The 17515-nt window shown below is 41.0% G+C and overlaps 1 protein-coding gene across 4 annotated transcripts in view; it reads left to right on the top strand.

Annotated features, from left to right (window-relative positions):
• PHKA2 (phosphorylase kinase regulatory subunit alpha 2) overlaps positions 1-17515 on the top strand; it is a 60373-nt gene that overhangs the window by 1814 nt on the left and 41044 nt on the right. For all 4 annotated transcript variants that reach the window (XR_008973526.1, XR_008973527.1, XM_057419675.1 and 1 more), the window contains exons 2-14: positions 3559-3717; positions 5043-5090; positions 5555-5723; positions 6568-6650; positions 7266-7346; positions 9450-9548; positions 9870-10016; positions 10251-10304; positions 10862-10984; positions 12699-12794; positions 14219-14326; positions 14958-15036; positions 15713-15847. Coding sequence is in view for 2 of the 4 variants with exons in the window: in XM_057419675.1 (XP_057275658.1) it covers positions 3559-3717; positions 5043-5090; positions 5555-5723; positions 6568-6650; positions 7266-7346; positions 9450-9548; positions 9870-10016; positions 10251-10304; positions 10862-10984; positions 12699-12794; positions 14219-14326; positions 14958-15036; positions 15713-15847 (1381 nt within the window). In the remaining 2 variants the exon portion in view is untranslated. The remainder of the gene's footprint in view (positions 1-3558; positions 3718-5042; positions 5091-5554; positions 5724-6567; positions 6651-7265; positions 7347-9449; positions 9549-9869; positions 10017-10250; positions 10305-10861; positions 10985-12698; positions 12795-14218; positions 14327-14957; positions 15037-15712; positions 15848-17515) is intronic.

Below are 17515 nucleotides of genomic sequence, written 5' to 3'. Positions count from 1 at the left end.
GAGGGATAGTGCACAGGGCAGTCCAGAGGGATGTTGCAATGTGGGTTTCTAGCTTTGTTTTCTATATATGTAGTCCCTATGGTTTTCCACTGCAGTAGGCTGAAAATGTTCAGCTTGAGTGAGGTGAAGAGATGCAGCCCTTCCTTGGGCAAGTTAGGACAGTTGTCTTTGAGTCACGTGCCACCCTTTCTTGCTTGGGAGCAGAATAGCCTGCGACAGGCTGGGCTGCTGCTTCACTGCTGGTGCTTTGCAGGTGCCTTTCAGGACAGCCAGGGAAGGGAATTTAATCCATTGGTTTGCCCACGAGCAGACTGGCAGAAGAACCAGGAGGCATTTAAGGTGCTTCTGAAGTGTTGCTGCTTCACACAGGGGTTGTGTGTGGCTGTGACCGTGTACCTCCGGGCCACAGGCATGCCATGTGTGCAGACCTGGCACGTATACTGTGTGCTCTGATGAGCAGAAGTAATGAGCTTGCTCTCGTAAGGGTGCAGCAGGGAGAACACGTGTGCTCAGGAACATTTTGCTTTGATAAGAAGGTGTTTAGTACACCAGGGGTCATGTTCCTCAGTAGCAGCAACTGATCTTGTGTTCATTCCAGTCACTCTAAATCAATGTCATTTTAGAGAAAAATTGTAATTCAGAATACGTGTGCTACCAGGCAGACATGCATTCAAAGCACAGTTCCGGATCCCTCACCAACATTGACAGTTTTCCGTATGTAGCATCTCACGGGGTTGGATCTGTAGCCTACTTTTTTTGTGTTTTGCAAGCACTGCTTTGTGCTAATCAGCACAATTGCCTGCAGTGTGCACAGGGATAGGTACGATCCTGTTAAAGGTTGTACAAGGAGGGTAAGACCAAAGTACCAGCTCCTGTCCTGTGCCCTTGGGGATGGGGGCCAGAGGGATGCTTCATTAGTGTAGCTGAGTAAGCACTGAAGAGCATGACCAGAAGGCTGTTCTCAGCTGCTCATTACACTTGTTTATTTGATTGAGGTAAGAAAAAATGGAAATCTTAAAATATGTCCATAAAATAGCAAAACTTAACGTCTAGATACATTGTAAGTATTGCTAGGGTACTATAAGAGAAAAGCACAGGGAGCTGGTAAGGAAAGCACCTGTGGCATACATTTACATATAACCCCAACTGTGCCATGTCTGGTTTCATGTAAACAGTCTTAGCTGCAAACTTTGCTAGAGCTTACTTCAGTTTTCATCTGATGAGTAAATGAGACAGATGTAAATTAAATAGGTTTTCAGCAAGATGATAAATGTGGGCTTAGAACCCCCCTATTTTTGTGCCTGTAATGCTGAAGCTCTTAATGGCATCTGGACCTCTGTAGGAACTGGTAGTGTGTTTTGGTGGGGTTTCTTTTGGTCTCCAGATTAGCAGATCAATTTGAAAATAGGATTGGGCACGATACAGCAGTTTAAAGTCTTAATCTGTCAATCAGCTTTTTGTAGAGATGCTTTCAACCCACATAGCCCATGGGTGCTGGTAAAATTCTTTGCTCCGTGTATCTGTATGTGCTGTGTGACTTGCAGGGTGAGACCTGCTAGTCCAGTTAGTGATCACTGCATGGACATTTTAGCTGAGCTAAAATCTCTTTGATGTCTTTAGGGTTAAGCACACTCAGTGTTTAGGTTTTTTAGCATTTTGTAAGGGTTGTGCTTTTTATATGATGTCAGCAGGCAACAGAAGAAAGTAACTGTAGTTTTAAAAGTAAGGATTTTCTAAACAAACAAAAAACCCCAAACCATTTAAATATTAATTAATGTTGTGTTGCTCTGCTAGCATTCTGCATGTGCATGAGGATCAACATTAATGTGTTGTCAGTCCATGGGTGCCAGCCCAGTGTGCCCGAAGAGCTGGGACCTTCTTGTAGGTGAACCAGAGGCTCTGAAATGGTGATAGCTGCCTTAGGATGTGTTTAATGCAATCTCTTGAAGGTAGACAGGTACCTCCCTGGGGAATGAATGGGCTTTCAAAGTCTTGCATGGGACATTTTTCCGGGATTTCCATCTTGGTACCTGGAGGCATTTTGATTTTGCAACTGGCAGCCAGCCCAGCATGGAGGATGGGGAAAAAATAAACCAAAATGATTGTTCCTCAGGCAGCAGGGTGATCTCTGTCAAGCCAGGGCTGCAGGTGCAGAGAAGTTTGTTGTCCTGCATGGGAGGGAGGGGAAAAAAGTGCGCTCTAAAAATACTGGACACGTGCACTCTGCCTACTGAAATCCTGTGTTTTGTAACACAGGCTCAGTGCTGAGGTGGGAGTAACCTGTCCTTTCTTTGCTTGCTTACTTCTTCTGTTACTCCTTGGTTTGATTTTTCAAGTTTAGAAAGAAGTTCTTTAAGCTCCTTGGATTCCTCTATGCTCTATTCCCCATCAAACATATGAGTTGGTGTCCTTTGATTGTTGCTTGGTTTGGGAAGACTGCTGTGGGACTGTTTCAGAACTACATGTATCTGCTCTCCACGAGCCACTGGACATTGCTGTATTTAAACCGTAACAATAACACTGGCTGTGCCCAGTCATGTGTGTCAGGCTGTCACTGTTTTCATGCCCAGCTGTCACATGCAAAGGAAATTGTAGCTGAAGCTCCTCCCTCTCAAAACTTCTGTCTTAAAAATAACTAAGGAAGGAGTTGAGTGAACCAGTGTGTGGCAGAAATGAAAAACTGGTGTATGTGTTCTTTTTAATTTTACTTATCTTTATTACTGTAATCTTTGCCCCTTGTCACACCAGCCCTGTGCACTGAAATGTTCTGTAAAAGCTTGATTTGATTGAAAGCTCTATTGACCTTTTGCCTCCCTACCTCATCTTTTTGTTAGTGAAGAACATACAGCTGAGAAAGATGGTCTTAAAAACTAATGATAGTGAAGTGATGGGAATTAATGATGCAGTGAAAAATTTATTGGGGAATTTGGGATGCAGGAGGCTACTCAGTGTGCTGTTTTTCCGACAGTGCTGCTTTTCAGTACCGTCAGAATTTCTCTTCCTGTTCATTTTTCAAAAGAGGCTACTTTTAAAAAGGGCTTTGCATGCATTTGTGCTTTACCTGTCATAAACCCAGCAGGTAAATAATAGAAATACTGTTTAATTTCCTAGAAGGGAAGTACTGCTTTTTTACTTCCTCAAGATCATGCCACAGACCAGTGCATAGAGAAGAACAGATCCAGACTAAATTTCTAATGTTAAGTCAGTACTCTCTTTTCCTTACAAATATGTAAAATTGAAATTCCTGTTTCCTCAATGTATTTAAAATTTTACTCGGTGACTTAGTTAATAATCCTATGTGGGTTTGGGTGCTCAGCCAGATGCTATAAGCTTTACATCCTGAAGTGTTCACATACATTTTGTATTTCACTTGTGTGAGTTTGGGAAAAGAAAGATGGGACCTCACTTCTGTTTCAAAATTCTGCCCAGTTATAGCATGCAATCAGTGTGAAATCATCTTAGGCTCTCTTTTGTTTTGTTACCCTTTGATACAGAAAGAACTGGTGCTTCTTAATACAGATAATGATGTTTGTTCTTTATTCTTTCTGCTGTGGTTAGAACCCAGTTACAGGGCTGCTTTCAGCCAGTACAGACCATAAAGATGCTTGGGTACGGGACAATGTCTACAGCATCCTGGCTGTCTGGGGGCTGGGGATGGCTTATCGGAAGAATGCAGACCGGGATGAGGATAAAGCCAAGGCCTATGAGCTTGAGCAGGTATGTCAGAGTTCGGCATGAACCAGTTAGTGCTGTTTTTTTTCATACAGTAGTGATTTTGATGATTGATTGGCATACATTGCTGCTCTGTCTAGGATCTGGCAGGGTTTTTTCAGCTCGGAGTACATGTCATGTTCCTGCGGGTGCAGGGTGTGGTATGCAGTGTTTCTGGCAGCCTTCCAGCAACCAGGAATGTGGGTGTCAGAGAACTGGGTGTCAGAGAGGCTAACATCTGAGTTAAAATATAAACAAAACAAAACCATGTAGGAGTCAAACTTCCATTGTTTGGATGATTGTTGAAAATTAGGCTCCTGAGAGATTTTATGCCCATATTTACAAGCCTCTGATTAAACCTTGAGATCCTTCATGAGCAGAAAATCCAGCCTAGGTTGCTCGGACCCCATAGGAGAAGCATGGCGGTTTAAGTAGTAGTCTTGAAAATTTGCACTGGTGTCATCTCAGAGAAGGTGTACGTGATACATAAACGTGTTTGATCAAATTAAACAAGATAAAGATCTCAAAAATTGGAAGACTTGTGTGCTGGAGAATTGCAAGGGGACGTCAGTCACACTGTTAATTTCTGTAACCTGGAGCTGGGAAAGTGGGCATCAGAAGTGAGAGTGCAAAGTTGGGTTAAATGGGAAGTGAGGAGGTGCTGGCATTGGTGTCCTTCTGTTTTGCAGGCACTGGGTAAATTTTATGCTGACATTTACCATTCAAACGAGGGAGATCTGTAGTGGCAAAATAACCTTGACTCAGTGTGCACAATCATATTTTGAGGCTATAATAATTTTGGGGTGAAAGGATGGGGGTGGTTTTCATGTAAGGCAAGATCTTGTACTTCTCTTTGTACACACTAAAGGCCTTTTCCTTACATTAGTCATCTGCTTTCTGTTTTATAAAGAGCAGAAACAGCTCAACAGGTTTTCCAATCATGTCGATGTCTTGCAATCACCTGCCAGTGTTCCCTGGAGCTGTCACTCTAAAAATAATTACTATTATTATTATTGTTACAAGACACAGCATTCATCTTGCTTCTTAGCTGGATAGGAGGACCACAGAGAAATGCTCCGTTGTTTAGAGATGGTCTTCGGGAAAATACTTGCACTTCTGGTCAGGAATGTGGGAATAAAATACAACCATTATATTTGGTATATCTGTATCTATATCTATATATGAAAAGGCATGTAAGGTATTTCAGGCAAATACACATTTTTATTCACCTTTGCCAGAGCTTTAGTAGGAGGTGTGAACTTGATCACTTTTGAGTATTGTTTGTAACAGCTGCTGTGTGAGGGTGTCACTTGTCTGTTTTGTTCCCACAGAATGTTGTGAAGCTGATGCGGGGACTCTTACAGTGCATGATGAGACAGGTAATGTCATGATTTGAATTAGTACTCCTTGTGTTTATAAAGCATCTCATCCAAAGCATGTGTTTCTTGTGTCTTTTGCATGTGTGTGTAGATGGAGGTCTGGGGAGTCTTTTTAAAACTCTTGAGCAAAGCTCTGATTGTACTTGCACCTTTTTGAGATAGTGCTTGTAGCAAATCATGGTTTTGCCTTTGTCAGCTGATTTTCACCAATATGCATACTCGTAACTAAGATCTGAACTCAACAAGGCAATTTCATCTCATTCTTCCCCAGACAGATGTGAATTTAGATGGAGTCTAAAGTTAGAGTTGCATTTAAGCACTCTGATCAATCAAAACACACTGAAGTGAGGTAGCAGGGATCAGGACCTTAAGTTTCTCGTGCCTAAGAAAAGTTGTTCATTTTGACATAGTTTGGAGAATTTATTCCAAAATGTTTCAGATTTGAAATTTGTGGTGCTTTTTAGGTAGATAAGGTAGAGAAGTTCAAATGCACACAGAGTACCAAAGACTGCCTCCATGCCAAGTATAACTCTGCAACTTGTGCCACGGTGGTTGGGGACGACCAGTGGGGGCATCTACAAGTGGATGCAACTTCCCTTTACCTCCTCTTCTTGGCACAGATGACTGCATCAGGTAAGCAGAAGATATTTTAGCCTTGACGATTGTTGCAGTCTTTTTCTATTCTAGCCTTCATTTAAAAAAGGAGAAAAGTTGTAACTAGCTGTGAAGATCTTTACATAATTATTACTCAGAATAAAGTAGTATTTCTCTGGAAAAGAGATGTGAGTTAGGATTTCATGTTTATAGTAACTGGCAGTGTCCATTCCCTTGATGTTTGTTGGCATATAAATACATGGAATATTCAGAGTTGTGTCAGAGGACAGTTTTGTGTTTGAAGACTACATAGGGTGTCCTGATGGACAACCAGGATTCTTCAGAGAGTGGTGACATTGAGCCAGGTGCCACCAGTGCCATCTGTGTTCCTCTTCTTGCTGGCACTGTTCTAGCTTGTGTTCTTCTCAACTGTACTTCTGTAGGAATAAGGATATGTTTCTTCATGTGTTTTTCTATCCTCACAGCCCTTTGCCATTGACCCCTGCAGAGCAGGTGCCTGGGTGTCCTGGTGGTCTCTTGATAGAACACTTAGCAGGCGGAGAGGTGGAGAACTGTAGGAATTGGGATACTCTCCAGAGCTGGTGCAGAGGTTTCTCCTTTGTACCCACTGTGTCTGAATGCCACCCTCCATGGGGTGGGTTTTGGTTTGTCTTTGAAACAATGTGTATTGGTGGCATTTGAAGTATTTTGTCAGTATTAAGTATTGAGTCTTGCTGCCTTATTTTTTGAAATCAGCATGAGTTTTTTCCATTGATTTCAGTGGGTAGTAGTTGGTAGCAAATAAACAAAAGCATGAAACTCACTGAAGAGTAAATATTTCAGTTCTAACACAATATAATTACTCTTTCCTTCTTATAACCAGGGTTACGTATTATCTTCACCCTTGATGAAGTTACCTTTATTCAGAATCTTGTTTTTTATATAGAAGCTGCCTACAAAGTCGCTGTAAGTAGTTATTTGGATGTAAATCACCCAAACACTGCTCAGATGTGGGTGGGAAGTTATTTATTGATGGAGAAGGAAAATACAGACTTTTTCTTCCATGAGAAGATAACAGAACCTGTCAGTACTTTGCATTGTGAGCAGCATTTTGGAGATGGTGGGAGGACTGTGGAAGATTAACTGCTGCCTTGGTGAGGTATACTTGTTTTATCATAATGATAGTTTTTCTTTATTGATAATTAAAAATATTTCCCAATGTCACATTAAAATCTTAAGGGACTTTCTAAAAAGAGCAGAGTGTTAATAAACTTTCTGGAAGGTGCCAAGTTGAAGGGGCACAGGGAGAATCATGCACAGGGGAAAAGATAAAGGGTTTTGTGTACTGTGAAGACAGTGATTCATGACTGTAGACCTGGTCCTGCTAGGATGTGTTTTTATGTGCTGCTCTTTAAGCCCTAGGAGGAGCTCTTTAGAGACTTGGAGCATTTTTGTTTTGGTTTAGTTTTGATTTATTAAGGCAAATAAACTGATTTCATGCAGGGGTCTGGTTTTGTTGTGGGACAAAACACTGGTTTTATATATAATCATGCCAATTTTTTCTTGATGATTTTGTTGCAGGATTATGGAATTTGGGAACGTGGTGATAAGACAAACCAGGGCATCCCTGAACTGAACGCAAGCTCCGTAGGGATGGCCAAAGTAAGAATGTCTTCCTGACACCACCTTCATGGCTGTTCTGTCATGCTGAAGGGCTCTGACAAACCTGATGGCTTCCTTTCCATCGTCTTCTTGGCCACTGCGATAATTAACTGATTGTATAAGAATTTTTGTTTGGGTGTAAGAGAATATTTTTTAGTGTCAAATCATTGTGGTAATGGCTTTCATTGAAAGACCTCAGCACAGTTGTTCTGGACATTGCAAGAAGGGTACCAGATTCATTGAGCCATGAATCTGATAAATTCAGTGAGGTGCAGTCTCATAAAGTGGCCTCTGGTTTTCTGTCCCTTCTTTCATAGTTCTCCTGCCCCAGTATTATGTGTGATACTTTCATGGTACGATTAGGTCAGATGTAAATCCTGAAAAACAGCAGAGTATCAGTCTAAGAAATTATTCACAAGTAATTTAGAAAGAGATATGAGTAAAGATGTACTTAAAAGGAAGTGGATATTTCTAGTTCCCCCGTAGCACAAGGTCACAGAGATACTAAATGAAGCTCAGAAGGCCATGAATGTAAATATGCAGTCAAAAACTACCTTTTTACGTGGTGTCTAGGTGGCTCACACAAGCTAATTGCCATAAAGGTCAGAGGCGTAGTAGCATTTCAGCAAGATTTATTAGTTACCAAGACCTTGGTGGCTACAAGAGACAGTAACTGCTGGTCTTGGCCGCAGTTCAGTTGAATAGTAGTGGGGCAGTGTCCATGGGGGAGGTTATTCCTTAGGTGTCCAGTATGAATGTTTTTGCCCTGAATATTCTGGCATGGGTTGCTGTGGTCTCTGCATGACTTCTGGGCATACTGATGTCAGGACAGACTGACAGCTTTGCTTCTCTGTGCCTCTGAGTTCAGTAAAAGTGCTGTTTGGGGTGAGGACTGGGGAAGGCATGCTGGTGGCGCTGCTGAGGAGGTGCAAGGTAGATGCTTTTTCTTCAGTCTGCCTCAGGACTTATCCTCCCTCTCAACATTTCTCTCCTGTATCTGCTTTGTGTGGCCATCTGTGGCAGCAGTACCACACACAGCATATGCCTTTGAGTGGATCTCAGTGTTTTTTCTGCGCCTTTAAGGAAGCCCATGGTCCCAGCTATCAGTTCCTCAACGGGCTTTTCTGCTGCTATCAGGAAAATCTGCTGCTGTAACACTCTGCTAGAGAGAGGCACTCTATAGAGCCAGTAAACCCATGTTTGTGTTGAAAGAAGAAAAATACACATGCACCTCTGCAGAGACATAAGGCAAGTTGTGCTGTGCAATCTTTGTCAGAGATTGACATTACCTTGAAGCTGCAGGGCAAAAATGGGCATGGAGCAGCATTCAGTGCTGCTGCAACCCTGTGAATATGCATTTTGGAGGAAGGTTCTGCTAGCCTGGCTATGGCTGTCTGGTTCTAGATCTCTTCTTACCACATTCCCTGTGTGGTGCTGCACACCCCACTTCTTCAAAGCCAAGTTTTGTAGCCTGCTAGGTTAAGGTGGCAGTGTCCAAATGAGGGCAGTGTTTGGGCTGCTGCTGTCTTTGCTGGGCAAATGCATTATGGCCAAGAGGTATGAGATGTGATGATTCACCTGTTGACATAGAGCATGCTGTGCCTCAGTTGGCTCTGGAGAGAGCAGATATCTCATTTCTCTTTCCTTTGGAAATGATACTATCAGAGAGACAACAGTACTTTCTTCTCAGGGCAGCGGCCTCTGCTGATTCTGGGTTGCCTTGAGCAAGCCTTCCTCTTTGAACAGCCCTTGGTGAAGGAGGAATTGAAAAGCCACTGAATGGGGGTTATTTTGGAATATAGCATTTATTACTAAGTATTATAATGTTTAGATATTATCTCAGTGGAAGCCCAGCTCTCCGTTGTTATGCTTTGCCTTTAAGTTGTAAGAAGGATCACCAGCACGTCAGCCCTGTATCCTACTAGCAGGAGGACAGAAATACTGTTTCTAAAGTATTGCCAAGCATCTCTTTGAAGATGAAAAAATGTCTGTTAGCAAACTTCCATCTTATTTTCCTTCAGAGGATAAGCACTGGTGCTAGAGTGTATACTTGGCTTAAAATGTATTTAATGATTTTTTGCTGTTATTTGGGTGTTTTTGAAGGCTGCTTTGGAAGCAATTGATGAACTAGATCTTTTTGGAGCTCATGGAGGACACAAATCAGTGATTCATGTTCTTCCTGATGAAGTAGAACATTGTCAGGTAAAAAACAGTCTTCTGTTTCCTTTGCTAGGGCAAACCCCAACACCTCTCTCCTTTCTGTTTTTAAATGAAATCTTGATTAACTGAACCAAGAACTTAATATAATAAGGATGGCTTCAGACTATGCTTTTCACCCTGTTTCTAGTAGATCATGTGAAAGTGAGTGTTACGAAGATTCTTGTTCTAACTCAGTTAAAAATAATTATGTAATGAGTATTCTGTCTTTGCAAATACTGTAGTCTATTCCATTTGCACTTGACACAGTCTTTTGAAGTAGGTAAGTTGTGTTACATCCCTTTCTTCTGTTCTTGTTTTGCTCAGTCTATCCTATACTCCATGTTGCCAAGGGCGTCCACATCAAAGGAAATAGATGCTGGCCTTCTCTCTATTATTTCTTACCCGGCTTTTGCGGTGGAGGATCTAAACCTAGTTAATGTAACCAAGAGTGAAATCATATCCAAATTGCAGGTAAGGAATTCCTTTATTTTTATTTTCCAAAGGTAAAGAGAAGTAGAGCCTCCTTTTCTTAACCAGTAATCCTAATTAGACAAGGGTTACCAGACTTGGTCCATCTGTGTGGGGAAGAGAGGAAGGAAAATCCCTAGGTGACGCTTAAAATTCAGCACATAACTTTTATGCTGGCGTTAGTCTGTGAAAAAGAACAGTATGTGAAGTTTTGTGTACCTTTGTCTGTCTTTACAGGGCCGCTATGGCTGCTGTCGCTTTCTCCGAGATGGTTACAAGACACCCAGAGAGGTACTTCTGATGTGTATTTCAGTTAGGCATTAGAAAGAATTTTATTTCTTGCTTGTAGACATTTATTGTGTCATTTACATGAAGGGGTGAAGTTCTCTATTGCTGTTAAGACATCTTTGGATTTGGATTTTGGATTTGGAGGCAATCCAGGTGTCCACCATAGAAATGACACACATCTGAGGAGACTAAGGGTTTGAAAAACAATTATTAATAGCAGAACTTAATTCCGTAAGAAAAGAACCCTTAGATATGCTTGTGGTGCCTAAGCAGAAGTGGTGGCTGAAGTGTCCAAGAATATCTTTGAACTGAGGCAGAGCCAAGATTATTTGGGTGACACCTAAATTCTGAGACTGGGAAGGGTTGATTTGTCTAGGGAACAATGAAATGAGTTTGAAACTGAATGTGAAAAAGAACTCAAGAGTCTGAATGGGAACTATTTCTGGTGGTTTTATTGGTTTCTTGGTTGTAATTACTTGGATAAAATAGGCTGCTATTATGCTTGGAATATGAGTGACTAATTTAGCGCTGTGACTAAACAAGTACGGTTGAATTTCTAGGACCCAAGCAGGCTGCACTATGATCCTGCTGAGCTCAAGCTCTTTGAGAATATTGAATGTGAGTGGCCAGTATTCTGGACATACTTCCTAATTGATGGAGTATTCAATGAGGATAAAATTCAGGTAAGGAAAGAAGAAATCACAGTCAGTGGAAATGCAAAGCCATTTACCCATGGTATTTTGTAGCTTGCTCCATGTTTATTTTAGGTATCAGTTGAATACCCCATCAGCAGGATGGGATTAGTCATCAGCTAATCTTACCTTCCTGGGGAGTTGGTGTTGTGCAGCGGCAGTGTTGTACACGCTGGGGCCTCTACCAGGTTGAATGGCTCTTTTAGCTGGTGTGGTCAAACTGGGCTGACCAGGGTTTATTTGCCTGGTTCTGTCTTATTGCCAGCCTTGGTACTTCTTTCCCAATTACTTCAGGATGAGACCACCTTCTTTTTCCTGCTACCTCTGTGGCTTGGCTGCTGAAAACAGGATTCACAGTACCTTTAGTCCTTCTGTACATACAGGGAGATTTATGGTTGGATTATGAGGAGCCATTTCATCTTCATGAATTCACTAAGTTACTTCATGCCTTTACTATGTCAAGCATCCAGTGGTCAGGGAAGCTAAAGTGACTGTAGCCTTCCAAAGTTTATAGTGGCACCTGGAGAATATTGGTGAATTAAGGAGCGACATGTAGCCAGTCGCTCTGGTATAAAAATGCATTTATACCAGGACTTCTCTAGGTTGGTGGCTTGAAGAAAGTAAAAAATTAATGTAATCTTTAAAATCGCCTAGAATGCAGATTGTTAAACATAACCCCTTAAAAATAAAATGGCATCAGAAACAAAACAGCGAATTTCAGACCCAAAAGCCTTCTTTATGTACCAGATGTTGTAAATGGTATTAAATGCTTACTGAGACTAGAAATATAAGTTGCTTTCCTGAACCCAGGAAAATAGTCTGGTAGAGAGAGAAAAATGGCATTATTTCATGAGGGGGAAAATCGGAAAGTTTACTGACTCTTCAGTCATGTCAATAAAATACCACTTCTCAAAGCAGTCTCTAGAATTTAATTGGATTATCTGGGGCAGTATCCTTTGTGTGTTTCACTTAGAAAGGGATAGCAGAAATAGGCAGGTGCTGGTAGTATTTGAAAACGGCCTCCTGATAGGTAAAAGCTTGTAATGGAATGGTTCACAAATGGAACAAAATAAGTGATCTGGCAAAAAGAGCATTAAATATTCTTTATTTTGTATCACTCTGGTATTCCTCGGTGTAATATACATAACACAAAACCAAGAGGATTTTCAGTTCAGTTAATGTCAATAGTTTTAAACAGTTTAAATCAACTTTTAAGTTTTCCCTGCACAAATTTTTAAGCAAATCAGTTAAATTGATTTCCCGGTCCTGTGAAGCAGAATTCAGAAAATCATAGACAAATGTGCATGGCAGAAAGCTAACTATTTATACACCTTACACTTCTGTGGATATTAGCAGTCCTGACATCCATGTCACTACATTGTCATCCATTGCAAGTTCCATGTAGGATTTATTCCAGTGACTTCTTGATAGGAATATGTAAGAAGTTTGCACTGCAGTGATGCGTTACAGATTAAAGATGTATGTTCATGTTTCTGAGGCTGAGAATATTGAGATGTTGGAACAGTCTCTGAGAATCTGAACCCTGATCTTCCATCAGCAAGTTGTGATTTTCCCTTCCCCCCCCTTTTTTATTTTCCCCATGAACTTTCATCAGAAACATACTGCTGGAAAGTACTAAAATTTTACAGTTCTGGTTTTGCTGTTTGTAATGTAATTTTTCACTCTTTTTTAAAATATTTTTTAGGTACAAGAGTATAGAGAGGCTCTGGAAGGAATACTTATTAGAGAGAAGAATGGAATAGTGCTGATGCCTGAACTGTACGCAGTGCCTCCAGAAAAGGTATTGTGAAAATGCAGCATCCACTTGAATATGCAAAACATAGGTATCAAGATGAGTGTCAGTTTCATTGCTGTCCTGCAGGTGATAAACCTAAACCAGTAATAGGAAGACTACTGTACATTTAAAAACTAAAAGATCTCTCACAGCTCCCAGTGAGAAATGGTAAATTTTAGGCTGCAAATGGTAACAGTTTTTACTTGGGAATCTGGGTGACTGTGGAAATATTAGAGCAGGTCTAAGTTTTAAATCCTTACAGCAAGACATAATATTTAGAAGTGCAATGCTGACTTAGGAACTGAAGATCAAAGAAAAAATAAAGCATAGACTGTCCTACTGTCTAGTCTGTCGATTGATTGTGCTCCTTCTTTTCCAGAGCTTGTATGTGAGGGAGAAACGGGTTTCAGAGAGGTGGAATAGGGTTTAGGCTGAGGTTTTTGTTTGGCTTGTTTTTTTTTCATTTGGTTTGGTTTTTTTCCACCCCCTTTCCCTCATGCTATTACTATTTACCTGATTCTCCCACTATGACGGAGAAATTCAGATGAGCTTATGTGCTCTTCCATGCTATTTGCCTTTGTATCCCTCCCTGCCACCTTCTTCCCCTGCTCCAGACTTCTCAGCCCTCACTCGCTAAGGGTGTGCAGCCCCCTGGCTTGGTCTGAGTTTGGGAAAGTAGTGTCAACAGCTGATGTCTTGCTCACAGATTTGAGGTGGAAACTCTGAATTGCCTTCCTAGTGGGAACACCCATGTAAGAGTTCACAGCTGCCTTGTGAATTTTGTTATGATGATGATGGTCTGATGAACATGCCAAATAAAGAGGGCAGATTTTGCCTGTCATTTATGAATTTTAACATGGGTACTGTAAAGATGTTAACAAGGAGGATTTTTCCTCCACCCTCAGTAGATCTGTATACTATAAAAGCAAAGCAGTTTTTCTAAATTTAGAAAAGTCTACTTTTAAGTTTTGCATTGACCAGTCTTATTAACAGAGGAAAGGTAGAACAGCCTTCATTTTTGGAAAGCACCTTTACTTCAAGAAACTACGTAGACATCAGTTAAGTTCAAGGATCATCTTGCAAGGGGTTGGAAAGCAGATGCACCATAACCTACAAGCTGCCTAGAGGGAAGGCAGCAGAGGCATGGTGAGAAGAAAGGGGAAGTGCTAACACCAAAGCTGTAATTACACAGAGAATACCCATTCACCCTCCAGCTTCAAAGGGTGGGGGGTGGCGTACGAAAAGGAAGCATAGTTCTTGTCCCAGAAAATGTGCAACCTTCAAAATAATAAAACCAAGAAATATCAATGTCAGTAATAATGGGAGGTTAGAAAGGGTAGATGATAGACCACAGTTTTAAAATACTTCCATGTAATTCATTGTTCTTCAGAACTTTATGGTAATTTTTCTTGCTATGCATTTATTTTCAGGTGGATGAGGAGTATGAAAATCCTCACTCAGTGGATCGTGTCCCAGTGGGAAAGTTACCTCATCTTTGGGGCCAATCACTGTATGTCCTTAGCTGCCTGCTAGCAGAGGTAATCTTTTATTGTACAGTAGGTGGGCTTGTATGTCATTTTGTTTTAAGTTGGCTTGAATTTTAAGAACAGTTTGGTCGATAGGTAGAGGACAATGTGTTTTCTAGTAGAAACATGTACATGAACCATGGAAGGATGACTGAGATTTCAGAAGCTTCTTTTTTTCTTGTACACAGATATGCAATTGTCTATTTCTAATCAAGCTGAAGAAGTTGTCATATGGTTAGGCTACAGGAATATGCCCAGGATGATTTGGTACCCCATAGCTAGGATCTGGAGCATCTTCAAACTCCACTAGGCTATGCCTTACTCTGGGGCATAAGATGCCTACGGAGTTGTCCCATGTTAGCCATGAACTTGTTAGAAGAAACACTGAATAAAAATAAAAGATCATGGCCTGGTGAAATTGTGTCATTTGCTGAAACTCTAAACCAAGAAATCTGCACATGCAGATTATGTCAGTGATAACCATTTTCCTGCTGTTTCTAAAAGTATTGCAGCCATTGTTTTTATTGGCTGTACTACTTAGTGGACAAGTTGGATAAACCAGGCATTAAGTCCTGCCCTCCTGGTAGAATCAGAAGCCTTTTACTTAATTTTTGTTTCTTTCTTTCTCTTGCATTTATTCTAGGGATTTCTTGCTGCAGGTGAAGTTGATCCCTTGAATAGGAGATTTTCCATTGGACTTAAACCTGATGTTGTGGTGCAAGGTGAGGGAGTTTTCTGAATATTCTGGGTGAATTGGACTGTGTGATGGTGAAGTCTCTATGTACAGGAAAGAAAACAGACGTGATTAAAAATAATGTGCATTTTGCATTGGTTGTAGATGTTTTGATGATACCATGAGAAGGAGACAGGGGTTGTTTGCGTGGCTGCCTTTTTTCAGAGGGAAGATCAGGTTTAACAAACGTTTTATTTTTTTAAATATTTGTTAAAATTTTAAGACCTGTCAGGGGCTGGAGAGCAGCAGTCTGAATCTTGCATCAACATGGAAAATCTTGGTGAATTCTAGAAGAGGCAAGGGCTGCAAGAAGGAGCAGGACTGGTAGGAGACAAGTCAGTTAAGTTTCTGAGCTGCCCTTTTCTGGAAGACCCAGAGAGCAGTGAGTGGGGAGGATCTCTGTACACAGAGATGAGGCAGACAGACTTAACGTCTGTTTTTTGGCTGCTGCAGGGAGTGGCTTCTTTAGTTAGTGCAGGAATAGCCAAAACCAGAAAATTAAGTAGAGGGCAAGCACCAGCTGATCAGGACCTAAAGGCTTTTTAGGGGCCTGTACTGCTCTGGTAAAGCAACCAGCTCATTTTATCAGGAGCAGCCTTTGTCAGTGATACTGTGGCCTGGGCAGGTGCTTGTTCTTTCTAATGTATTTGTTTTCTTTTATGCAGTAACTGTTTTGGCTGAATCTAATCAAATTAAGAGTCTCTTGCAAGACCATGGAATCAATGTTCAGAGCATTGCTGATATCCATCCACTCAGAGTGCAGCCAGCTCGCATCCTGAGTAACCTCTACACCATGCTTGGTAGGTATTTGAACATGGAAGCCTCTCTCTACTACTGTGCAAGATTTGCTTTTAAGGGTGGTGTTTTGTTTTTTGTCTCTCTCTCAGTATCTTTGATTTAATTTTTCCAACAGGAAAAAAAGAATTGCCTCATTAGAAAAGATGTCCAAAATACAAGTTTTCCTGTGCCCTAAGAGTCAGGCAAGAACTGACTTTTTTTGTCCTGCAGGAACTACTTGCACAGAGAAACTGGCTTTAGAAAATATGCCTAGAAATAGACACAAAAAACCCCAAATGTTGAGTACTTACGGTTTAAGTCCGGAAATAGCAGTGCAGTTGCTGTTCTACCAGCACACACCTGGGAGGTTTTCTGCTCCAAACCAGGGAAGCTGTGCTGCTATTAAGGCATCTTTGGGTTTTCAGGTTCTTGCTAATGTTCCTTCCAATCCTCAGTTGAATTGAACTGCTGAAGCACTCTGTGTTGCAAACCAAGAAGCCTTCAGGGCTTTTCTAAACACAGGACTTCAAACATGTTCCAGTTCCTCAGCAGTGGCCCTAGAGGCCTGTTTTCCTCAAAGCCTGGCAGTTGTATTAAATAAATACCCCAAGACTCTGACTAGTTCTAGTTGTTGAAAATATTTTGATAACTGTCTCTTTTGATAATTCTTGCTGGAATGAAGGTGGTATTGGTAGAAAATTTGTTACATGTATTCCTAATTGAATTTGGTTTTACAACTTTAAGCATTCCAGCAACTCATAACTCAAACTTGTGGATGTTACTACACAGTAAAATTGAGGTGGGGTAAATCAGCACTGGTGCATTCCTTTGCAGTGTGGACAAGGGGAGCCATATCATGCTTCTCTGTCAGTCAGGAGCATGTTCCCATGGCAGTGTGGTTACAAATAATGGTGAGGGAGACCATGAGACCATGGGATAGGTTTGGGGTTGGTTTTTTTGTTGTTGTTGTTGGGGTTTTTGTTGTTGTGGGGTTTGTTGTTTGGGTTTTTTTTTCACTTTTAACAGAAAGTTGTTTGGATGTTTCCAAAGAGAAACTTATCTGAAGTGTGAACTTTACTCTCCAGTAAATTCCCTTTCCAGTAAAGGGGAATTGCAGGTGATGTTTTGTGGAGAGAACCTGTCTCTATCAAAAAAAACTTTATACAAATGAAATGTTTGCAGGGCTTTGCTGAAGCTTACATTTATTTCATAATAATTCATAATGGCTTTCTTTCAGTAGTGGGGAAATTAGTAGGATGACTTAGCATGTTGGTGCATTGTTTTTAACAGTGACTTCTCTGGGAATTTCCACAGTGGTATTTTTTTCAGACACCTGGTTGTTTGGCTCATATTCCTTGACAGATAGAGTCAAGTCAGCTCCTGGCTGCTGGAGCAAGGAATGCAGTGTGGATTATTCACAAATAAGCCCTACTGAAAAAAGTCGAATTTATTGGGTTGATGAAAAGAATGAAGATCTGTCTTTGTATTTGGATGTACTTTGTGTTTGGACTTAGCCCTCTGTGGGCAAGAGTTTTTAAGGTTCTACAGTGAACTGTAATTCTGCAATTTCAGCACTGCAGTTTCTGTTGTCTGTTGATGGCCTTGTTTTTGAAAGGGCATACGTCATGTTCTTTTGGTAGAGAAACTTCAGGTGCTAATCAGTGCCTGTAATTAAAAGTCTCAATCCCATG

The sequence above is a fragment of the Pezoporus wallicus genome, unplaced genomic scaffold (genome assembly GCF_028554395.1).
Source record: "Pezoporus wallicus isolate ANWC-B61680 ecotype Strahan unplaced genomic scaffold, APGP_CSIRO_Pwel_v1 contig_5767, whole genome shotgun sequence".
Taxonomy (NCBI): domain Eukaryota; kingdom Metazoa; phylum Chordata; class Aves; order Psittaciformes; family Psittacidae; genus Pezoporus; species Pezoporus wallicus.
The sequence above is the reverse complement of the archived record's forward strand: the minus strand, read 5'-3'. Positions and strand labels throughout refer to the sequence as shown.